Below are 22,304 nucleotides of genomic sequence, written 5' to 3'. Positions count from 1 at the left end.
AAAGCTTTCTGATGCTTTGCAATGAGACCTTATAGACAAAAATAGGTGTGTGTGTGTGTGTGTATATATATATATATATATATATATATATATATATATATACCAGCAGTTCAGACCTCACCGGCACTGATTTAATGAGCTTAGACTTCCTGGAATTAACTGTTTTAATGAAGTTCTTTACAGTCAAATTCTTCTCAGTTTCAGGTAAAAATGCAGCATTTATTATGAAATGTACAAGCTGTTATCAAGAACATATGTAAACCACATTTCACCAGTGCAAGCATCTTCCACCTGCACTACAAAGAACTCGGTCCGAATTCCTCTATAGAACAATCATGACAAATTTAGTGCTTGCTTTCTACCTTATGGAGCAGGGAGACTGCCGGGGGGCACCTCTGCCTACGACATCGCCTTGTTGTCCTTCCCCATCCGATCATACACCTTTCGCTGACTCCTATCTCACAATTGCTGGGTTGTGAATGTGTAGAGGGGCTGACTTGAATCTCCTCAGTGGTAATGGCCAAACTTCTAGGCTGCCTCCTTCCCTTTGTTTGGGGGTTCATGCCATTTCGACTTGTGTTTCGTCTAGTTAAACCTGTCTGACAAGGCCTACCTGATGCTTTCAACATCCCCCCAATGGTTTGAAGGTCCTCCGATACTTCATGTCTCGACAGTGATGCAAGACCAGGCAGGATATCTTTCTGGAAGTCCCTTCGCTGCCGCCTCTTTCTTGCCTGACCACGCCGAGGCTTTGTGAAAAGCAGTGAAGCTGCACCTATATCGTCTTTGTCTTCTTTTTCATTTTTGTTCTCAAGCTCCTTAGGTCTAGAGGAATGCTTATCCATCTTAATCTCTTCAAGATTCAGCGTCATGACTTCAAAGAAATCATAACCATGATCATCTGAAGATTGAGTACCGAAATCTCCTCCATCACTCAGCAGCTTTGGATTTTCTGCACTGAATGATACAACCTCTGCAAACCACGACAAGGTGTCAAGTCCAGGCAGAGATAACTGGTGGGAACTGATTTCATCTGAACGACCCCTGCAATCCATAGAGATAGAAACTAAATTCTCTGCAGCAAATCTAACGAGTATATCACAAGAGTAGTCCTTTCCCTGTGAACCATCATTCTTGCTTAAAGGAATGTATTTATGCTGATTATAAATAACAGTTTCAGCCTGAGATATGGGTACTTCCAAATCAATGCCAGAAGGAATTTTTACACCAAATCTTGGTGTGTAGTGTGATGACTGAACTGTGATCTCACCTTGAGTTAATATATCTGGAGATACAGGATCATCAGTACGTGCAAACTCAGCATTCACATTTATGTGTTTCCTAAAGCTTGCACAGTTTTTTCCAGAACATATTTCTGTAAACGAACAACCAATGTGAATCTTTTCCTGTGAATTCAGAACTTTTGTTTCATGTCCCAAGTCTGAAAAAATCATGTTATAATTTTCCATAGACTTAGCATTGTCAGTTAAATGTCGTTGTTTCATATGTTGAACAGAAGCAAGCATGCTGCTTTGCTGACTTGTATTATCAATAATAATTCTTTTCCCATAGCTATCAGAAACTTGATTTTGCTGCATCTTGTTATCCTTAAACTGAGAATTTGATGCCACATCCTGTTGTTTGCATAGAGAAAAATCTAGCTCCATTTCTCCTTTCCTCTCAATTTGCGGTGCAACAACCATCAAGCTGGAACTAAGTGGAGGATGTCTATCACAGATGCTAAGATCCACTTTGGCAGCATGTTTCTTCAAGTAAACAGACTCATTAGAAGATGGTTTCATTCTAAGACAAGATAGACCCCCTGACAAATTGTCATATTTTCTGTCAACATCACAAATAACTGCATCCTGTCTGACAGCAAGCCTTGCTTCAACACCGGTTGCAAATGCTTGGTTTAGGTTAATGTTTATTGGAGTGCCTATATCCCTGCTCAGGAAACTCTTTACATGTCTTCCAGGTAAATGACCATGGAGATCTTTGTTGCTGCCATCAATCTGGTCTGGCTTGGATGCAAGTTTTGGATGTGGTGCTGATGCTGAATTAGAATCCAGATGAAGATAATGGTGAAATCCATTTGTATGAGACACCCCAGTACCAGAAAGGAGGGTTGTGTTCTGGTACCCATCACTCTGCCACTTTTCACAATCAATGGGAGTTGGAGCATCTATCTTGGAATTCAAGTTCTCATTACTAGGATTTGATGATCCGCTGAAGCATGGAAGTGCTTGAAGCGCAATGAGTTTGTTGTTTATGCCGGTGGCAGGTTTTCTCCAAGATGAAACAAATGAAGATGCATGGCTGGTTAAGTCGATCTCACTAGCTGTGATTGAAGAAGACACTAAAGGAGACAACAAAGTGGAATTTGAGCAGGTGCAATGAGGGACTCCTACGGATGTCTGGATACTATGAGTTGGCTCTTGTCCAAAACATGTCACTGGGTTACTATGATCAAGTGAAAATATTTTTGGACATTTCTTAATGTTCGATTGTAATGTTTCACATGATGTTCCCACATTTCCGTTGTTCCAGGTCTGAGCAAAAAATTCTACAGTGCTCCTTTTCTTACCTGTATATCAAAAACCAAGAAATAATGATGAGAAAAAAAAGGAAGTTTGAACAGGTCAGAGAAGTATAACCATCCAAATTCTGAAAGCAGGAGTTATACCATGCATAACACAAAGAAAAAGGACAATAAAAGAAATTTGAAGCAACTAAAAGGTAGGTAAGGCAGAATTTACAAGTTATTATAGTGGTTTAATAAGAGAAATTAAATGATTGTGCAGTTGATAACCTTATAATTTGCTTGAAAATTCTATGGTTGAAATATATATTTTCTTAACATTCTGCAGTGGATATTCTAAGAAACCAGTTGAATCATGAGATATACTGTCCTTATATTCAAGCCATCAATTTATCTTACATTCTCGGAACCTCTTGGCCTCGTCAGCAAAAAAGAAATAATTGTCATCACATCTCAATCTCGGTGTTCATATGATCATGGATTTGAGTTTCGGAAAATTGATCCATGCCTTATTGTGCCAGCATGGTGTAGGCATGTTTTTGTCATACCAAAGGATTGCAACATTTAGCACACTTCTGGCTTGTGCAGCCAGCATGGAATTCATGCTTTATCATGCCAGCACATCATGACATGTGCCGTGTTGGCAAAATTAAAACTTTGGGTACCTTGCTTCCTATTTGTCAAAAAGCCAAATGGGGGTAAGATACAATACTCCAACAGATATGCACCACAAATATATCCATGTTAATAATATGTTCATGAAAACCTAAGCTGGTTGTCAGCTAACTAGTGAAATCCTTCCGAATTGTGATTGATTATGAAAACTTATATGTATACAAAACAGACGGTGTTAAGTAAGCATTCAATCAAATGCACGATAATGAACATCTAATACTGAAGATGTAATCATGCCATCTTAATGAGCATCAAATAATACAAGGACATCATATTTATTGATAAATGTTTGTAATCGTGCCATCTTTAATGAGACACCTGACAAGTAAATAATGGTTTAGACCAAGTCGATGAATAGGACTACATAAACAAGACAAGGAATCGAAGAATTACCAGAGTCATCAATAAAGAATGGCCATTCTCTTTTTGTGTGTACATCTGCATCCAAGTCCGACATAGCCTGTTGATCACCTGTCCCATCCAAGAAACTAGTATTTGATCCAATCGATAAATGATGCTCTTGATTCTGTGAACTGTGATTCTTCAAGACAAGTAATTGAACAGATTCCAAGTTTACTGGTGCTTCAAAGCATACTTCTGTTTTAAGTTTATTTAAATCAACTATGCTGTAGGCTGATTTACAGATTTGTGTTGGTGAGTTCGAGATGTGACAGTCTTCTCTGTGATTGCTTCCTAGACTGAGCTTCACATCATTCTCAGAATACAGAGAGCAAGTTCCATTCTTGAGAATACTAGCACTAGGTGATACCTCAGCAATATTCGTCAGACCGTATCCATCAGTATCTTCAATATCTATATACTCGTCAGCTGGAAGTTGAAGGTCAAACATTCTCCTTCTCAGAGACTGGCAGTCTAGCGTCTTGGTGTCCTTTCGAGAAGCTTCATTCAATACTGGGATCTGATCAGATCGAATGCTACCTTCCCTTGTGAAACAAAAATGGTTCTTCTCAGTGCCCCCAAAAGGTGTCTTTCTGCAACTGATCCTTCCTATAGGGAAGTGAGACTTCTGTGATGACATCTTTTTGTTGCATTCGTAATGCATTTGAGATGAAAAAGAGTTTGAGTGTGATGCTTCTGCCAGTATGGATGATCCATCAAACCCTCTAGTTTGATATTCATTCATTAGGTCCTTCTGAATTCTATAAAGACGATGAAGTTCATAGACCTGAATGACAAAGGCAACAATAATTATTACAAAAACTGCATGGAAGGCTTGAAATTAACAAGACAGACAAATTCAACAATAATTCAATGCAGTTGACAAATGCAACAAGAAGAGCCTACTTCTTCCCAAACAAATCTCATTTTCCATGTTCCCTAGCATAGATTATTTTGGCTTGGATTTCCTTATTGATTAAACTTGGTCCCATATTTGGACAAAAGGCAGAACAAAAACTGTCCGATAAGCTGAGCCTTCCAAAGATGTCAACTAGCTTGGTTGGTAAGAGCCTTGACTGTTATTAGCAAGGTCTTGGGTTAAATCATATCTTAACTGCTTATCCTTCAAAAAAAAACCTGGGCCTTTCTTTGTCAGTTTCTAAGTGCAGTGACCAGGGGAAATTAGCAGAATTTTCAATTAAATTGAACTTAATAATAACCTGGAAAACAAATTTCAATGAGATTAAAAATTACAAAGTCATTCTACTCCATTTTGGAATCAGAAGCAGCATATGCAGGAGTCCATACTATTTCTGAAACTTGAGAATATAAAAGTTTCACAGTAAGAAAGACTCGAAGATCATCAATTTTAAATCAAGTGACCTACACATTGAAGTCTGAGCTTCTGAACCTTAATTAATCGTTTAACTTATAAAAAAAAGCAGGGGACACTCCTGCCTTTTTGAGTTTATAAAAAACTTCCAAACAAAGAAGTACTGAAGAAACTTATAATTTTCAAATTACTATAAATCTTTAGAAAAGGATTCAATTTGAAATGAAAATTATTTTATCAAAACTATTCAAGATAATCTACAAGATATAAGTTATTAAGAGGTCAAAAGTTGCAGATGACAAAAAGCCAAAATGGAGGAAGGTATGTCAATCAAAATATTATTTAAGCAAACTGCATTAACTTTAGCAAATTCATGTAAATGATGGTAAACTCCTCTTGCTTTAGAAGAAATTGGATCAAGATTTTAAAGGTACAATACAATCTCAAAATCTATTTGACATGTAAATGAAAATTTTCTGGCTAAAAACCAATTTAAGATTACATCGAGAAGGATTTTCATTGCATATTGGTAGCTAAAAAAGATGCCTCCCTTGTGATCAACAATTGTGATCGAAAAAGTGTTTGATGTTGAAATTCGTCACTTGGCAACTTCCACAAAGAACTTCAGAATAAATGTGATAAATCTCATCCATGGGTCACATATTAGAGCTCTGGGGATCCAAATCAACCAAAGTACAAGACAGTTGACATGTATTTAAACACAATTTGATACAATCAACTAAATTTTGTTGGGACTACTTGGTCATCAAAACCATTAAGCACAGATGGGATGTAATAGCCAAGCTATTTCACCCAGGAAAGAGATGAGGTGCACCCAAGAATGATAAAATTGAAATGAAAAAAATTAATTCAACTCTAAGGTAATTTCTCTCTAAAATTGTAATTGAGAACATTCAACCTTTACCTGCCTCCTAAAAATAGCTTCATGTTCAAGCATTGTCCGCTTCAACATTTCTTTATCCTGTGCTGAATCGTTCACTGACTTTGGCATATAACTATTATAGAGATGCTCACTTAATTTCTCATCCTGATAGCAACTAGTCCAACTACTTGCATCCTCCTTAACATCCTGCAAAGGATAATAGCCTGGAAGGTAACTTTTTATCTGCACTTTTGTTGCCATTCCAGAAAGTTGTAAAGATAGTCGGCAAAGAAAAGTAAGAATATGATGCCAAAGGGACTCAACAAATTTCCTATCTATGGAAACACATGGATAATACATGAATCATGTACACTGCAATGTCAGAAGGGCTTTCATTTTCCCTATATGAAGTAGCAAAGTAATGCCTATATGCAAATTCTAGAATTAATTAACGTTCAACATAAAAAGATTTTCCTCGCTCCTTAAGGAACGTCTGCTGGTGGTTAACAAGAATGATATTTGCAGTTGAGATGGACCACCGCCACCACCAGTAGCAATAGCATCAAACTAAAGTAATATTAGTTAGTAATTTCTTCTTAAAATAGAAAATGAGGTTGATAACAATCACATTGCTTACATATCTTCACCAAGTGTCTGTTCAACAAGAAAGAAGATACAAGACAGGGTACATATATCATGATTTAATATTGACTATATGGTATTTATGCCTCCAATAACTGTCACTAACTTAGTATTGAACATAAAAATGTGTGACTCTATGGAAAAGATATGTAGCCAAGGAAACAATGTGGGACTTCCAAATTTACAAATGTTGCCAAAGCAGGAATGGCACAACTAAAGATCGCTAAAAAGGTTACGGCACAAGAAACGCATGAAAAGATGGATAGTTTCCACTGAAATGGAACATACAAATCTATTTATAAAATAAAAGAAGAAGTCACAGTGAGACGGAATGCTGGAACCATGAGCTTCTGCAGATTCTGTTAACTAGGTCCACGCTTGTGCAAAAATTAGGAAGGGGTCTTTGTATTAGAAGTAGTTCCTGGTTCTCTTATTCAAGGAGGAGAAAAGGCCTCTAGAACATCAGCAATAACTCCATCGCAATAGATCCAAACTATTTCGAATCTGCCTAAAAAATTAAGAATATCAATCATAGCATAATTTTAAATGGAAAAGATTGTACACAGAAGTAATGGTACTAAACTCTAAAAAATTAGAACTCCTATGTTGAGTTCTCCAATATAATAACAACACAACAGCATGACAAAATCCCTGACTATTTGGGGTCCACTACATGGTCTTTTCTCCACAAACAAGCCGAATAATAGAGATCTATAGCCATACTGGATTTCATAAGATTATGTATACCAGTTGTCTGCAACTAATGCAACCCTCGTATTCATGGGTTTTCTAAAAAGGGTTTAACTATGCACATAAAGGCTTTTTTTTACTGAAAACATAATAATCAACAAGCTTTCCATTTGTAACTGAAGATCATTATTTCATGATGAAAATGAATGGTAGAAGATAGGTCGACGAATCGGCCTACACAAATCGCTGTCTTGAATGGCTATCACAAGCACAAATCAATATGATATCTATAGCAAAGAATAAAACAGGACTTCATTAATCTTCTATCATCATCATAGTTCCAATGGGAACTTATAGCAATCATCAGCTTCATCAAGACCAACATTTGTAATATTAAAAAAAAAATTTACTTACATGAATAGTTAATGTAGGATGTTGTAGTTACCAGAGTATTACTTGGAGAACTGGAAAGAGGGAATACGAATCCAGTTAGCAAAACAGGTTACAGCCACTTGAATGTGATTCCCATTAAATCCTGGATAGAGTTGTTCAACATGGCTGCAGCAATCAGCAAGCGAATTATCTGAAGCACGTTAGCTAGAAGAAAGTACGATTTCGAAAATCGAATTGGAGTTTAGGCTTCAACGCCCTCAAGTTGATGCCCGACTTCACAACCAAAGCTGATCAATTTGGTCAAAAACATGCTCTTGAAGACTGTAGTCAGAAGAAAGCCTCAGCTTTCCCAGTCACGGAGAGACCTAACCATGCGGTATCAAGTGAATTAAGGAACATATAAGAAGCATTAAGCTAAAACATAATATGTCAAAGCAGTGACAAGAATCATAAGTCTCGAGGCCAGAATTTGGAAACTTGCAGTCCCCACATGACTAGAAACTGAAAAATAGAAAATCCACCAAAGAAAGAGTAGAATGAAATCTGGCATGCACATCATGTGAATCAACACTAAGAGGTGCATTGGTTAGCCCAGTGGAAGCACAAAGAAGATATCTGTAAAATCTCAGAAGGGGTGCAAGAGTTACCAACCTTAAGGTCAGCAACTGAAGCTGAATAAGCCCTTCTTCCCTGAGTCCAAAGTTCACCGAGGGAAAAAGAACAAGAAAGAAGAAGAAGACATGACTAATCGACACGAAGGGAAACTTTTTGGTTTCATTCAATGGAAAAAGGACTTAAAACTCCATGGTCATAGACTGCGATACAATCACATAAGAACAACAAAACCATTTCTTTGAGAATAGAATTGGAGTCAAGCATGTTCTCGAAGACATCAAAACCCTCATCAGAAATCAAATCCACCAGAAGAAATTTTTAACAAAAGCCAAATGACCACCTATCGGAATCCAAATCAAGAAACCAAATAAGGAACAGAACAGGAATTTTTCGACGATGAAGGAAAAATTACCTCCGCCCGCATCGCCGCGAACATCGCTGCAGTGGATTCAGCATCAGAACGCGGAACATCAAAAATCCAAGCGGCCGCGGGCCTTCCGCCATGGTAAACGTCAACTTTCGTCGTACCGCACCAGTACCAGCGACAGGAGACGACAAGCGCCAAGGGTCTCAGCCAAAAAGACCGGATTTTTGGGATCAAAAGGCGCTAAAGGTGAAGAGACGGGCATCCGGAATTGGCCATTGGCAGGAGACGCTGCCGCAGATCGAAGGATATCGATCCCCCCTGGGCCACAAAGAAAGGGAGAGGAGAGAGATCCGAGATAAAAGGAAAAATCTCTCACAACAACGAACGACTTTCTAAGAACAGTGACAGGAAATTTGTCAACATCTGGTCTTTTGATTCCTTCGCTCTCTATTTCTCTCTCCTGTGATTGGCTTCTCGTACTCTTCCAGTGAGTATCCTTTATTGGGTTTCGGCAGCAGCGGTCACGATGGCATTTTTATTTCCCTTCTTTATAGGCTCAGAGATTCTCTCCTTCCCTTGTTGCCTTGGGGTGTGGGGGAATGGAGACACTCGAGTCGCGCTGCCACTCGAACCCTGCAATTGCGAGCAAGCAAACGAGATTCCCAGAGAACACACCTACAAATCCTTCTACCTTTCTTTTCCTATTGCAAACAAATCTTATTCTCACTGGAAGGTGAGGCGATCTAGCGCTGGATCTTTGACAAGATCATCTTTGTTGGCTCCCATGTTCCTTCCAGCGGACAATTTGTGGACTGGTGTGGGGGCCACTGAGATTGGGTGGATGCTGGGAATGCCATTTGTGCGCGGCCCAGATTTCGTAAGAAGAGAAAGATCTCGAGGAGAGTCGAGGACAGCCGAACGAGTCAAGAACTTGGTGGCGACTCCAAAACGGAGTCTTTTCCACCCTGCTTCCGGTTTACACAGGGGAGCCGGTATTGGAAGACGGGAAATCTTTGATGGAGTAAGAGCGAAGCTGGATTTAAATCCTAGGTTTGATGGAGGTTCCTTCGCCTGTGATCTGACACTGACACTTGGTTTAGGCCTCTTGTTTAGGTCCTCAGAAAGCACATGATGCAGCCACTGTGGGTTTGCCATCTGAAAAAGCACTGCTCTCTGGACCACAAACAGCTGCTTCATCTTACTGGAAACCAAAGATTGGCACGATTTATCCATCTCTCAGGCGTGATATAAAATCATCTGAATTATTTCTCAGATCCAACAGCTCTGTTCTTCATCATCTTCTTCTTCTTCTTCTTCTTCTTCTTGTGGGTGCCTGCATCGGCTTGAAAGCTTGGATCATTCTTACCAGCGTTCCCTGATCAAACTCGTTAGATGTAAGAGCATGAAGTAGTGGTCCCGATGCTCGAATCTAGTCACGGAGAAGGCATGAAGCTCTTAACCGGCTGCTGCGTTCCGGGAATTTATGGTTGAGAGTTGGAGGTGGGTAGAGAGTGGCATGCAATCTTGGCCACGGCCATGAAACTATTGTTGTTGGGCCTTTATTTCAGGGATGGGTCACCAGCTTTTAGATGGTCTACCGGAGGAAGGATAATGTACATGGTGGTGGTGGTGGACATGGCACAGAAGGAAGCAGAATGGCGCCGGGCACTGATGGCACACAGGCCACCCACCATAAAAGCTCTATTTATGATTTCACAGTCCTTTGGCCCGCATGTGAGAGAGAGAGAGAGAGAGAGCAACAGAAGCTCTCCGAGGTACAATGGCGAGCGACTGCCCCCACCTCTCATTCTTCTACTACGACCACCGAGGCAGTAGCATCTGCAACCATTCTTTATTTACTGTCTTCGGTCCTGACTGTTAAAAGTCGATCTGGAAAAGTGACTTCAAAAGGGTTGGGGATGTGCTCATACGAGTAGATGGAGTGCAATTATGTTTACCATTCTCATGTTTGCGATTTCAAGCGTGATAATACTTGTTTTGGTTTTGCCAGAAATCCAAGGCTGTGTTGCATCCAAAGCATTCAACCATCTCTTCTTCAAGACTGTGGCACTGAGCAGCATACTTCAAATTATAGGCGGAAGGATTCTCTTTGATCCTTTACATCATAGTATCCTTTTGAATCTAAAAAGGATGTGAATAGCTGAAGGATTATATAGTATATGTGCTTTAATAACTTGAATGACCTGCACATTAATTTTAGGAGTTCATGAACTAGTAAGCAAAGAAGAATGATTAATCAATCATATGAAAACATTAAATTTCTCTTTACAATACTACAACAGGCATTTTTATTATGATCACTGGTTTCGATAGATGTGAGAGATGGTGACTATATTGTTTTACAAGGTCAGGTCAGTATATTGTTTTGATGGCCCATTATGAATTAACATGGAAAATTTCATACCTATATTCCTTCCTTTGTATTAAAAAAAGAAAAAAGAAAAAAGAAAAAGAAAACTTCATCAATGATCAATGGACCCTAAAACAATCCATTTCTAATGGGAGTTCAAATTAGAAAACAATCGAGTCAAATGAGAGTATAAGAACATGCAGCGCTTTGGCTCTACTTCAGATCTATGTTTCTGCCTAAAATTGGATTCCATGTATTAGAGTAGCAATAAGAGGTTGAATTATTCACCAGCTATTCCTAATCATTGAACTTCTCAGGAGTTACATGACTCTCTTTGTTTTGGTTGATGGTATCTATTATTATTATTAGATGGATATCATTGTTCTTATGCTTCTATAGAATAATTGATCCCTGTCTTTTTTTTTTTTAATTGTCAACATTCTTATTTTCTTTTCCATCATTTTTGTTTGGATATCATTTGGTAAGAAACAGATTTAGGAGGCTGCAATCCTAAATCTGATCAATTTGGAAGAAGAAAAATATGGATTGATCGCATTTTAACAGACAACTGACATTAAGATAAGTGGACAATATAGTCAACGGAATATATGCAAAAAGAATTAACTGCACATTTCAATATCTCATGAAGACATCCTAAAGTTTCCCAATATGGAAAATGGGTTACTGTGTAGTTAATATGCATGTCCTCTAAATTTAGAGGACAAGTAAAGAACCAGAAAAGGTTGAGAAAAACTAATACAAAGACTTGAAAAAAAAAAAGAGAGAGGAAAAGAAAATCTGCATGCCTCACAGGACAAAATAATCCTGGTTTCAGTATGTACTGGTCATGCAATCAGATGTTCCACCACTATAAGAGCATCATTTGTTCCAAAACAGGGTAATACACCCTCCAGAGTACTTTGAAGAAGCACCTTCAATATGAGAAATACTGATTACTATCCTGAAAAATAGTTAGAATCTTCCATGTTGCAGAAGTAACTCAAACAGGCCAATGAGAAGTATATCCCATTTTGATTGCGTTGCTAAGGTAACTGAATTCTTGATTTAATCAGTGGTTGCTAATATCTTGAGTGAATTATGAGTCATCACGTTGTCTTCGGATATTGTTTATGCCATCCAGTTTTCGTGTCGTTCTTGAGGCTCCAAGATATGACAGCTCCTTATGAAGTCATTGGTATAGTTTACATGCCTCGTCCAAAATGGCTGGAGGTGCTTATATCCAATCTCTAGCCATGGTTTGCACTGTCCATTGTAGTGAATTACAGCAGCCTTCCTCACACTATCTGTGTTTGTCATCTCCTGATAGCCCAAACCTAACATATGCCATGATGAGTCTATAGGATGCACATAACCTCTGAATGCTATCAGGGCTGGTGGCAGTGTTCCAAGCTTCCACAGCGTCACACTGGATTTTAGATTCTGCCAAAAAAAAAAAAAAAGGAGATAAAAGTTAGCAGCGATGCCCGATAAAACAGTAACTTATATGCCATTGACACATCTAGAAAGCCTTTACTTATGAAAATAATCAGTTTAAGCATTTGATCATTTATATACTGCAGGTCAGAAGGGAAAATACGAATTGGGTATTGCCAATACTGACAAAGAGCAATCAAGCATTCAAAAATTGTATCGGACGATAAATACATGGGCAATCATGGAACACCTCAAGTAGTTCCATCATATAGCATATTGATAATCTGCTTTTTTTTTACTTGTACTGATCCTAGCTGGCCAACACAGAAATTTTATGGAAAGTAGCAGCTAAGGCAGGCCCCAAACCTATCCCAGTTATAAAAATTAAAATCAAAACCTGCATTAGGATTGAGTCAACAGTCAAATGTTTTGGCAATTCCTAGTGGGGGATAAATCAAATATAATTTTGCATAACATCTTTGTTCATCCTTCATAATAATAATATCTCTGGGTTTACATCAATAACTTGGCATATCCACTATATCATGATTTGACCTTGTATTGGATTTATACAAGTCCATTATGTGCCGGTGTATTGTAGTGACCGGTGTGGATCCTGTATGTGCCAGAATACTGTAAGGACCAGTACGAGTCCGGTACATACCGATACACACAGTATGCCAGCATATATTATAGAATTTTTTTAAGACTTGAGTATACATGGTATCGGGAGTGAGTTCATATTGTCGAGCCGATAGGTCAACAGACCGGCACAATCAAGTGGTACATAACAGAACCATGCACCATACAGTCATTAACTAATTGAAGGAAGGGGCAGATAGTACATAGAGAACAACATATATAAATGTAGGCCTGCAGCCTACAGCAAGGTAGAGAAAGCATAGTGCTCAACCAAAGTTGGAAGAGAACTGAAGGACATATGATACTTTGTACAAGTTCCCATAAATTTCTTTACAACTGTAAGAAGTTTGATAAACAAGTGTCACCTTACTATTGGCTCATTATATCAACCTACATATAACTAGTCATGATGTCACATTAAATTGTGATCGACTACATGAATCTTCTCACCCATTGAGCCCTATTTGGGGCCAATGTACTAAAACTAAGAGCATATTTTTTAAAAAAATTAAGGGGCCATTTTAACATCTCTCATGATCTCCGCACATATCACTAATCTTAATTGATTCATCTTGTCTAACTAGGACTTCCATATATCCGTCTTGGTCATGTCTATATCATTTAAAATATTTTTTCTTATTTTCTTTTGGAGCTACACCCAATTGTTCATAAATGTGAATTTCCTATATATTTTTTTCCTTTCTGATAATCCATCTCAATCTCCACATCCCAATAATACTAACTTTTTTATACATGTTGTTTCTTAACTGTCTAATATTCCAACTAAAGCATGGCGGACCATATAACTGTCAATAACTCCTTATGTTTATATCAACATGTTACTAGGATCATTTGTCTTCACTTACCATAAAATGCTTTCTTGCAAAATTAGCACCAACCATATGTACCAAGATAACCAAATTTAGTCGACATTCTATGAAGGATAACAAGAATAATCATAATGTTAATTAAACTAAATTTATAGACTTGTTTGGTGAGCAACATGGAGTAAAATTCAATGAGATATGAAAAGAGAAAGAATCTTAATGTTCCTTTGTATAAGGAAAGTAAGACAGATGAAGACAAACGATGAGATGGCAATGGAGTTCAAATACTACCTCCATCACCCATAAAAGGTATGTCTCTCTGATGTTCGTCTTCCTCCAAGCATTCAAATCAAAAATATTCATCCCATATGCCCATGGACATTCATCAGGATCCAATTCATCAGCTATGAGGGGATGAGAGAAGTTGAAATACGTCCTGAAGCTCTTAGCCATCACCCACGTATCTTCACCTTTACAAGTTTCTACAGCACCATTTACTTTTCCAGAAAGATCAATCAGCCATAGTGGTGACAAGTCACGTTGAACAACGACATCATCATCCAGAAACACCACCTTGTTTAGGTTTGGAAATATCTGTTTAAAAGGTTAGAAAGAGCATATTATTAACATTTTTCATAAAATCGCTTTAAGTTTTGAACTGTAGAAAAGCTTTCTTTTTTCCTTTACTACAACATTGGTTCTCCAGAATCATTGGTTCAACCGTAGAAAATATATCAAAGTAAAAGGATCTCAGAAACATAGACTAATTTACCTCGGGCAGATATATGCGCAAATGGTTGAGCAGAGATATATATTTTGGACTCCTTGCCTGCAGTTTAGAAGCGAAGACCCTTGGATTTTCACTAACATTGGTTCCCACGATATGATTTCCATGATAGTGATTTCTAACACCATGGTAATTTGCAATAGCTTTAAGAATAGGTATACTTTCTCTCCTTAACCAGTGAAACTGGTGAACACCTTTCACCTCAATTATAGCAGGGGAAAGAGGATTCAAGGCAAACCATGCATGCATACCCGGATAGGTTTTCTTGTCAGTTATGACATGGAAAACAACCCTTCCAGGATTCAATGAAGATCTTACGACCGAGGTGACCACAACAGAGGCTGCAAGAATGTTATCAGTGGCTAGAACAAAATGGTGACAAGAGTTATCAGAGAGCAAAGATAGCAACTCTGGCGCTGGCAACTGTTTACGTGCTCGGGAATTGGATGAATACTCATCAGTCAAGCGTAATGTGAGACAATGTATGCCTTTTGGAATAGAAGTTGCTACAAAATGTTTGTGCAGTTGTTCTGCCAGTCTTGATCTTTTAACTTCTTTGTCCATATTTTCAATCTGCAAAGGACATACAAGTCAGAATTAGAAAACCACCCAAAATAAGTTCTTAATGATTGGATCGGAGAAGGACTAGCATTTTTATCTACAAAATAAAAATAGATGAAAATGACCACATTTATGTGAAAATAAAAAGAAAATAATACCTGATCAGATAAAAATATTATTTAGTCAGATGAAAAGAAAAGTCTTTATTAGGATTTCTAAATCTAATAACTCAATTAATGAAAGAAACTTTGAACTTTTTCTGGCTCTGAGAATTGCAATATTTTCTAAACTAAATCTAAAAAAAACATCACTTTTATTATGGATATGCTAAAGAATATTAAATGCAGTCACATGGATGTTAAAGGCATGCCAGTTCAGTCTTGACAGGAATATCAATTATATGTAAACAGTTGACATGGATATACACAGGACTTCTCCATCCCAGATCTGCTCGGTTTCAAACCCAATCCACTAAGGCCCTACAGAGGATTCACCTAACTCTCACATTGTTGGTGCCTGTGACAAAAATGCAGACACCATGTAACTTTTCTTATGAACAGACAACATCTAACTTGAAGAAGGTAGATCTGGTAGTTTTTAGTTGTGCTGGATTAGACAATAAATTCTAAAATAAGAATCACATAAGTACCTTCAAAGATCATGGACTTATGCAATGATCATGTAAGTTTCAACATTGTGTTGGATGATAGCAGTAAATTGATGATAATATTCAGTATTATATATCAAGTCAGTTGACACTTGTAAAATGCAAATGCATTTTTTACGTACTCTTATCTATTCTTGTACATTTCATGTATGTTTATATAGGTAGGGTAGGGTTGATCTAGTAGTTCATGAGGAGAATTAATGCAAAGATCATCTAAACATATATTATTGATGGACATCTCAAAGGTAAAAACTAGTAGAGACTGTCTGCCCATAACAAAAACATTGCTAATATTCCATTCAATGACTTGAAAGAAAATAAACACACAGAGAAACAGTTTATTCAGAATATAGAATATACGAAAAATTCATTCTTGAAATATGACAAAAAGACTATTTCGTTTAAATTTGTACCTTAAACATAGAAACATTTTATGAATACCAATATGGGAATATAATATGAAAAATCATCCAAAGAATCCATGCTTGAAGGTCCATTACAAAATAGGTATTGAGGAGGTATCTCATACTAAATAAAGATAAACAAGGAAGAGATTCACAAGGGCTAATGAGAACCCCAACATCTAAAGAAGAAACAAAAGACAAAAATATAAAATCTTCAAAAGAAGAAAAATGAAACAAAGAATAGTTCTGATAATCCTGCAAAGAATGACAAGCAGTATAACTTTCCTCTGGATAATCTCATAAAAATTACATTAATATGATGAATCTAAAAGCACAAAAGTTCAATGGCCAATTAATCCAGCAAGATTAGATTTGCTGAACATCTTTAGTTTTGTTCTGGGAAGGAATGTAACAAACAAAGGAATAATGAATAGCATACCATCGCTTTTAGTCTTATGGCAAATTTCTTGGCATCATACTCTTTGTCTTTCATGTCAGACAGAAACTCACTGAAAGATTCTGGAAATTTCTCACTGTCCGGAATATCCAGAGAGTTTACTTGTTCAAGTATCTTGTACAATTCTTTAACAAGCTTCTGTAAATGCATTCATGTGATTCTATGTAAGACGTCGTCTTCACGAAAGAGATAATTATCCATGAATCATCAACTCAAATCGCAAAGAATAGAAAACACTACCGTGGAATCATCACCACTCCAACCAAGAAAACTCGGACCTAGCCGCCTCCTCAAACAATCTGAAACAAACAAAATATTACCAACAAAATTGATGTATATTTGTCAAAGCTATAAGCGTTGCATTCAAATTATGTTCTTCAGCAACAAAAAATTAGAATCAGAAAAGTGGAACTAATTAGGTGCTTGGTATAATCTTCTTAAATTTTTGTGTCCATTCACTATATGGACATGCTTGTGGCATATCTTCAAGGAAACCCAGCTGGAGTAAAGCAGTAGAGATGTTGCAAGTAGCAGGTTAAAGAGAAATCCATAGCAAACAGGTGGAGACAACAGCTAATTGCAAAACATAGAAATCCAAATATCAATACAAGTAATTATGTAGATATGATAGGAGAACGAAACAAGATGCTCCAATGCAAACATTGTCAGATTGCTTAAGAGCACGATTAACATCATTTGTGAATATTGTCTGAATTTCAAATGAAGTATGGTAACCAACTTCATGGCAAAATCCAGGCGGCTGAAAGAAAAAAAAAAGGATGAGGAAATGCTGGTAAGCACTGCAGAATTTAGATAAGGAAAAACATATATATATGAAACACAGATTTAAAATCTGATAAGATGCCACATATGATGAAGGATAATGCTGAACGAACAAAATATCCAAGCAAGCCTTACTTCTAACAAAGTTAACAGAGTTTCCGTGTGGAATTTCCTTTAAAGTGACAGTTGAGGAAAGATCAATGCAAAAAGTAATATCTCAAACAAACAGCAGCACGCATAAGTTTGATAACTAAGACAGCAAGGTAGATGTTTAAATGAAAATTAAAAGAGAGCACAATGTTAAAATTGCACTGGTAATGGAAACTAAAATATAGCAAAAAATTGGCTATAAAGGAATGCTATCGAGAAGACAAAAAAAATTTAAACAACATAACAAAAAATCAATTGAGAATAAACAATTGAAACTAAAAGGGCATGCACCTCCATAGGTGCTACTTAACAAAATCATCAAAGAAATAAGAAAATGGACAAGCTATTAGCTCATGAAGTTAACGAAAAACATACATAGCTAATCCAGTGACAGTTCAGAAATATGTAGGGAGTACAAAAAAAGTTCCTGATTGGGACCACGCTAACCCTGCAAAAACTAATACGAAAATACATAAAAGAAGAAAAATATGGAGAAAGGAAAGATATGGAACAGTCTCAACTGTTCAGCTGGGAAGAAGGGAGCTCCACCAAACGCACGAAAAAAAAAGAAAAATAAGAAAACTATGCCCATGCACACACAAAAAGTGAAAAAGAAAAGAAAAGAAAACCATGCATATGCACAACTGCTAAACTAGTATAAAAATCAATTCGCGAGATCTTAGAAAGTAAAAACACCTATAACAATCAATTGTGTTCTGGTAAAAGGATAAGCAATTCCCATCAAAATTCGACTAAAGGATCGTTGAAAAGATTTAATCAGGTCAAGTATAAAAAGAGCCTAAAATTGACAATGTAATAAACCTAATGTTCAACCTAAGAAACTATATCACGAAGCAACACCACCATTAGACCTATACCGAATCCTGGATATGGAGTGAGGTATCGGAATTACTAACTTGTCAATCAGAGAGAAAGGTGGGAAAATATATATGTCAGCGTAACAACAGGCAATAAAATTTCAAGATTGACCAAAACGGATCAAAGGGGCAACAATCACCAATAATCAGATTAGCAATCAGCAAGTATAATATAGAATCATGTGAATGACGTGTTTTCAGTATTCCAAATGCAAATCATCCAATCTTGCGACGTCAGATCCTTTAGCGCCGGCGTAACCAATCCAAGATATCGAAATGCAACCAATTCAAGACCCACGAGAAGGGGTTTCCGAAACCTACCCGAGGAAGAGCAATCGTTGACGCCCTCGAGAGTGTCGACGGCGGTAAGGATGAAGACAAACGGCAAGAGGAAGGCCAGGGCGAGGACGGTGTAAAAGATGGTCCGGTTGGAGAAGTAACGCGCGGCAGCTTTCACCTTCATCAAGTCGAGGAACCATTGCTGCTCAATACCTTGATGCCTCTCGTGCCAAGAGAGAACCTAACCTGCATCGTCGTCGTAGCCGACGCCGCCGCGCCAGCTGCCTCCGTCCACGTGGCAGCGCCGGCGACACCAGATTCCGACGCCTCTAAGCAAAAGAACGCGCTACCAAATCGCCGAGGGATTCAGAGGCGGAGATCGCGCTACCGGCAGCTACAAGATTTGATCGTAGGAGCTGTTCATGATCCGGCATTGGGTTTCGGATCGGAATCAGGACGAGAAGAGAAGAATCGGTGCTCGTTCTTGGCTTTGGTGTCCAAGAAATATTGCACCGAGATCTTTGGTGTCCAAGAAATGGAGAGAGAGAGAGAGAGCGAGAGAGAGAGAGAGGTGAGGGGAAGGAATTGGAGCGTCTCGTAACAAATTCCAATTTCTGTTCCTTGGATATATATATATATATATATATATATATATATATATATATATATATATATATATATATATAATATTATTTTCCCTCTTATTTTAATATTATTAAAAAAATGGATAAATTTCATACAGTATGTGTATGTATACATGCATGTATGAGAGGTCAAACATGCACTGAGAGATCGCATTTCTAATTCTCCAATGGGGTCCATGCCATGCAGGATCTACTTAGAATAGAATTTAAAGATCATTATCATCTGTAGTTGCAATCTACGTCCATCGAACATGAATGCAGCTAGCTTTAGCTCTGGCACTACTAGCTCATGCAAATCCCATCGTCACTGTAATGGAAGACGGTAGCGAGACAATCTGTAATGTGAAATTATATTCGACTCTAATCCCAATTTTCTCATGTTTTTGTTTTTTCTTCTGTTTGACTCTTTCGTTGGAAGTTATAACTTTGTTGTTGTTGGTATAGTATCTCAAAAATAATTCCACCATAACCCTCTCAGCATTTTAATTTTATATAATATTATTGTATGAAAACAAAAAAGTATTGTTTGTTGAGATTTTCTCCATTGTGATATTAAAACAACCAAGGCAAGAAGAAGAAGAAGAAGAAGAAGAAGAAGAAGAAGAAGAAGAAGAAGAAGAAGAAGAAGAAGACCATATGCTCTTCGAGAAGCATAACAAGAATCTTGGGAAGAGAGAACAAGAGAGGGTGAAGCGGTGAGAAGGGAGCAAGAACACTTCCATGCCACCTCTTAACTTGTACGACAAGATCCAAGCGACACATTTGCAGTATGCTCAAATGACCCATTGCTTCTTCTCAGAAAAATCAGTGAATTTTATTTAGCTCACCCAATGAGAAGGTTATCATTATCTTATTTTTTTGCTTTTTTGTAATTTAGTAGGTGGATGCTTTGTTACATCCCCAACAGGACAATGAACTCTGTCTGCATATCTTCTTATCCCACAAGTGTGTGACAACCTTCCACAGAAAATGGCACTTTGTTCTGTGATTATCAACTTAAATTCAACGATTGACCTTATAACTTGATGGTTATGAGCAAGCAAAGCATACAAGATCATCTAACACAACCTACATATCAGTTTAATTCTAATATTGCTGCCGTAGTGCTGCAAATTAATTTATCTACAACATCATGTAACACAAGTTACAAGTTAATTTAGGTATGCCTACATTAAATTAATTTAGCATCATGGTGACTAAATATGCGACCAGGGAAAAGCATACCCTACTAAGGTCATGCTCAATGTCGGCAGCAGTTCGATGAGTCGTAGTAATCCGCTCGCCTTGTTTGATGCAAGATAACAAGAGTTTTTGAAGCATCTTCTCTAATTTCTTCAGCAATTCTTAGACAGACAGCCATTTAGTTTATTTGTGGTCTCCTCAGCCTTGTACACAGCATAATGTTCCGATTCATGAACTGATTGGTTCTCAATGCCACCTGAATCACGAAAGTCATACTTGTATCTGTCTTTTGCATCTGAGAATCCCCAGGATGGTGCAGAAGCTGTCCCTATTCCTTGATCTTCATTATCGCCAAATTGATGGTTCTTAAATTTTGACTTGTTGACCGCAAAGATTTAGTGGGCTTGCTGTTTAGGTCAAGTTCCGAGTCAGAAACAGAATCCAAAGGGTTTTAGCCAGAAAGTCCAGGCTTCACATGATGTTGCCTATTGCCTGGTAAAGGAGTCCTAGTGCTCACCTTCAAAAGGAATCAGTGATCGAATGAAGAAGACAGAGATATCAACACAAGCAGTATTAAAACCTGGACAACATGATGTTGAACTAGGGGAGAAAAATACAAGTATAAATGATTCATCAATATTTTTTTTTTTTTTTGTTGAACTATGAGCACAAGTACAAGAAGCATGCCATAAAACTAATGATAGCAAACGAATAGGAAGTAAATCATAAAACAAATGGTGATGAAAAAGAACTAGAACTCTATCAGATAAGATATAACAGTAAACCTAAAGTAATGCGCTGAGGCTCCTTCTAATGCAGGATTTCGGAAGGGTCAATCTACGTAGTCTTACCTTTACGAGTAAGAAGTATGACTTTGTTGAATCACGAATTCTGATAATGAAATCAATTGATGAGTTTATTGGACTAAATATGTTTTTGAGATGAGTGACGCAGAAAATACTTCGATCATGGACTTGGAACATCGAAGGGCCAACTATCGAGCCAAAGGATTGGTCAATGTGTCGGAGATCAAACTTCATGCTATAGGCTTAGGCATCGTGTCGTAAGCATCGGATATTGCATCGAAAGATTAGATGTCGTGAAAAAGTCGGCATAACGATAGAATGGGCGATGTGCTGATGGTTCGGACGAAGTGCTGAAAGATCGGACGAGATAACAAAAGAGAGTACAACGTGCCGAAAGCTTCGTAAATGTGCAGGATATATGGTTGATTTGTTAAAGTCTTGATTGAGATCATTTTGGGTCAATTTGAGTTGATATTAGATCGAAACAAGGCCTACTTGTCAAGAAAGCCATTGAGCCTATTAGAAAGCCAAACTTATTATTACTCACTTTTCTCGTAATCCTTACTTGCACTCAATATTTGGATAATCATACGATCAAGCTTTAAAGTTGGTTAAAAATTTCTATAGCACTAATTCGGAGACACAAACGAATCGGCCAACGAAAGAAACAACAAAATGTGTAGCCCATTTCCAAAAGTTACCTTTCCGTAACCTGTTGGTGACGGGATCCGTACCGCTGTTTTTAGATCGGACGGCCAAGAATGAGTCTATCTCGGTGGCTCTCAGGTTGGAGTTATTATTAGGGCGAATTCGCAGGAAAAACTTCTTTTTTGGGATTTTTCTTTTTTAAAGGCACCCCTGAATCCCTAAAGCTCGCTTTTTTTTCTTTTTTC

The 22,304-nt window shown here is 37.6% G+C and overlaps 1 protein-coding gene and 1 pseudogene across 7 annotated transcripts; both read right to left on the bottom strand.

The window, feature by feature from the left end:
• Nucleotides 1–127: 127 nt before the first annotated feature.
• LOC135678070 (uncharacterized) lies at nt 128–10,288 on the bottom strand. 7 transcript variants are annotated; one of them, XM_065190403.1, is made up of 6 exons: nt 9,267–10,288; nt 8,585–9,172; nt 7,610–7,922; nt 5,875–6,982; nt 3,611–4,403; nt 128–2,587 (listed from the first exon to the last, which is right to left on the bottom strand). In XM_065190403.1, the coding sequence occupies exons 4-6, from the start codon at nt 6,190–6,192 to the stop codon at nt 345–347; spliced, it is 3,354 nt and encodes a 1,117-aa protein (XP_065046475.1). In that variant the 5' UTR covers nt 6,193–6,982; nt 7,610–7,922; nt 8,585–9,172; nt 9,267–10,288; the 3' UTR covers nt 128–344. The 7 variants fall into 7 exon arrangements, with proteins under 7 accessions (XP_065046475.1, XP_065046474.1, XP_065046481.1 ...); XM_065190402.1 differs by having other exon boundaries at nt 5,875–6,978; nt 8,585–10,288; XM_065190409.1 differs by having other exon boundaries at nt 5,875–6,039; nt 7,579–7,922; nt 8,585–10,286.
• Nucleotides 10,289–11,517: 1,229 nt separating this feature from the next.
• On the bottom strand, nt 11,518–19,355 carry LOC103990998 (probable galacturonosyltransferase 13; annotated as a pseudogene).
• Nucleotides 19,356–22,304: the final 2,949 nt, after the last annotated feature.

The sequence above is a fragment of the Musa acuminata genome, chromosome BXJ1-7, assembly GCF_036884655.1.
Source record: "Musa acuminata AAA Group cultivar baxijiao chromosome BXJ1-7, Cavendish_Baxijiao_AAA, whole genome shotgun sequence".
Lineage (NCBI taxonomy): Eukaryota > Viridiplantae > Streptophyta > Magnoliopsida > Zingiberales > Musaceae > Musa > Musa acuminata.
The sequence above is the reverse complement of the archived record's forward strand: the minus strand, read 5'-3'. Positions and strand labels throughout refer to the sequence as shown.

Coding starts and splice junctions, on each gene's coding strand:
- LOC135678070 (XM_065190402.1), bottom strand. CDS start 6,192: ATGTATTATCCATGTGTTTCCATAGATAGGAAATTTGTTGAGTCCCTT. Junction 4,404..5,874: donor AAGCTATTTTTAGGAGGCAG/GTAAAGGTTGAA, acceptor TTTGTCATTCAG/GTCTATGAACTTCATCGTCT. Junction 2,588..3,610: donor ATTCTTTATTGATGACTCTG/GTAATTCTTCGA, acceptor TTTGATATACAG/GTAAGAAAAGGAGCACTGTA.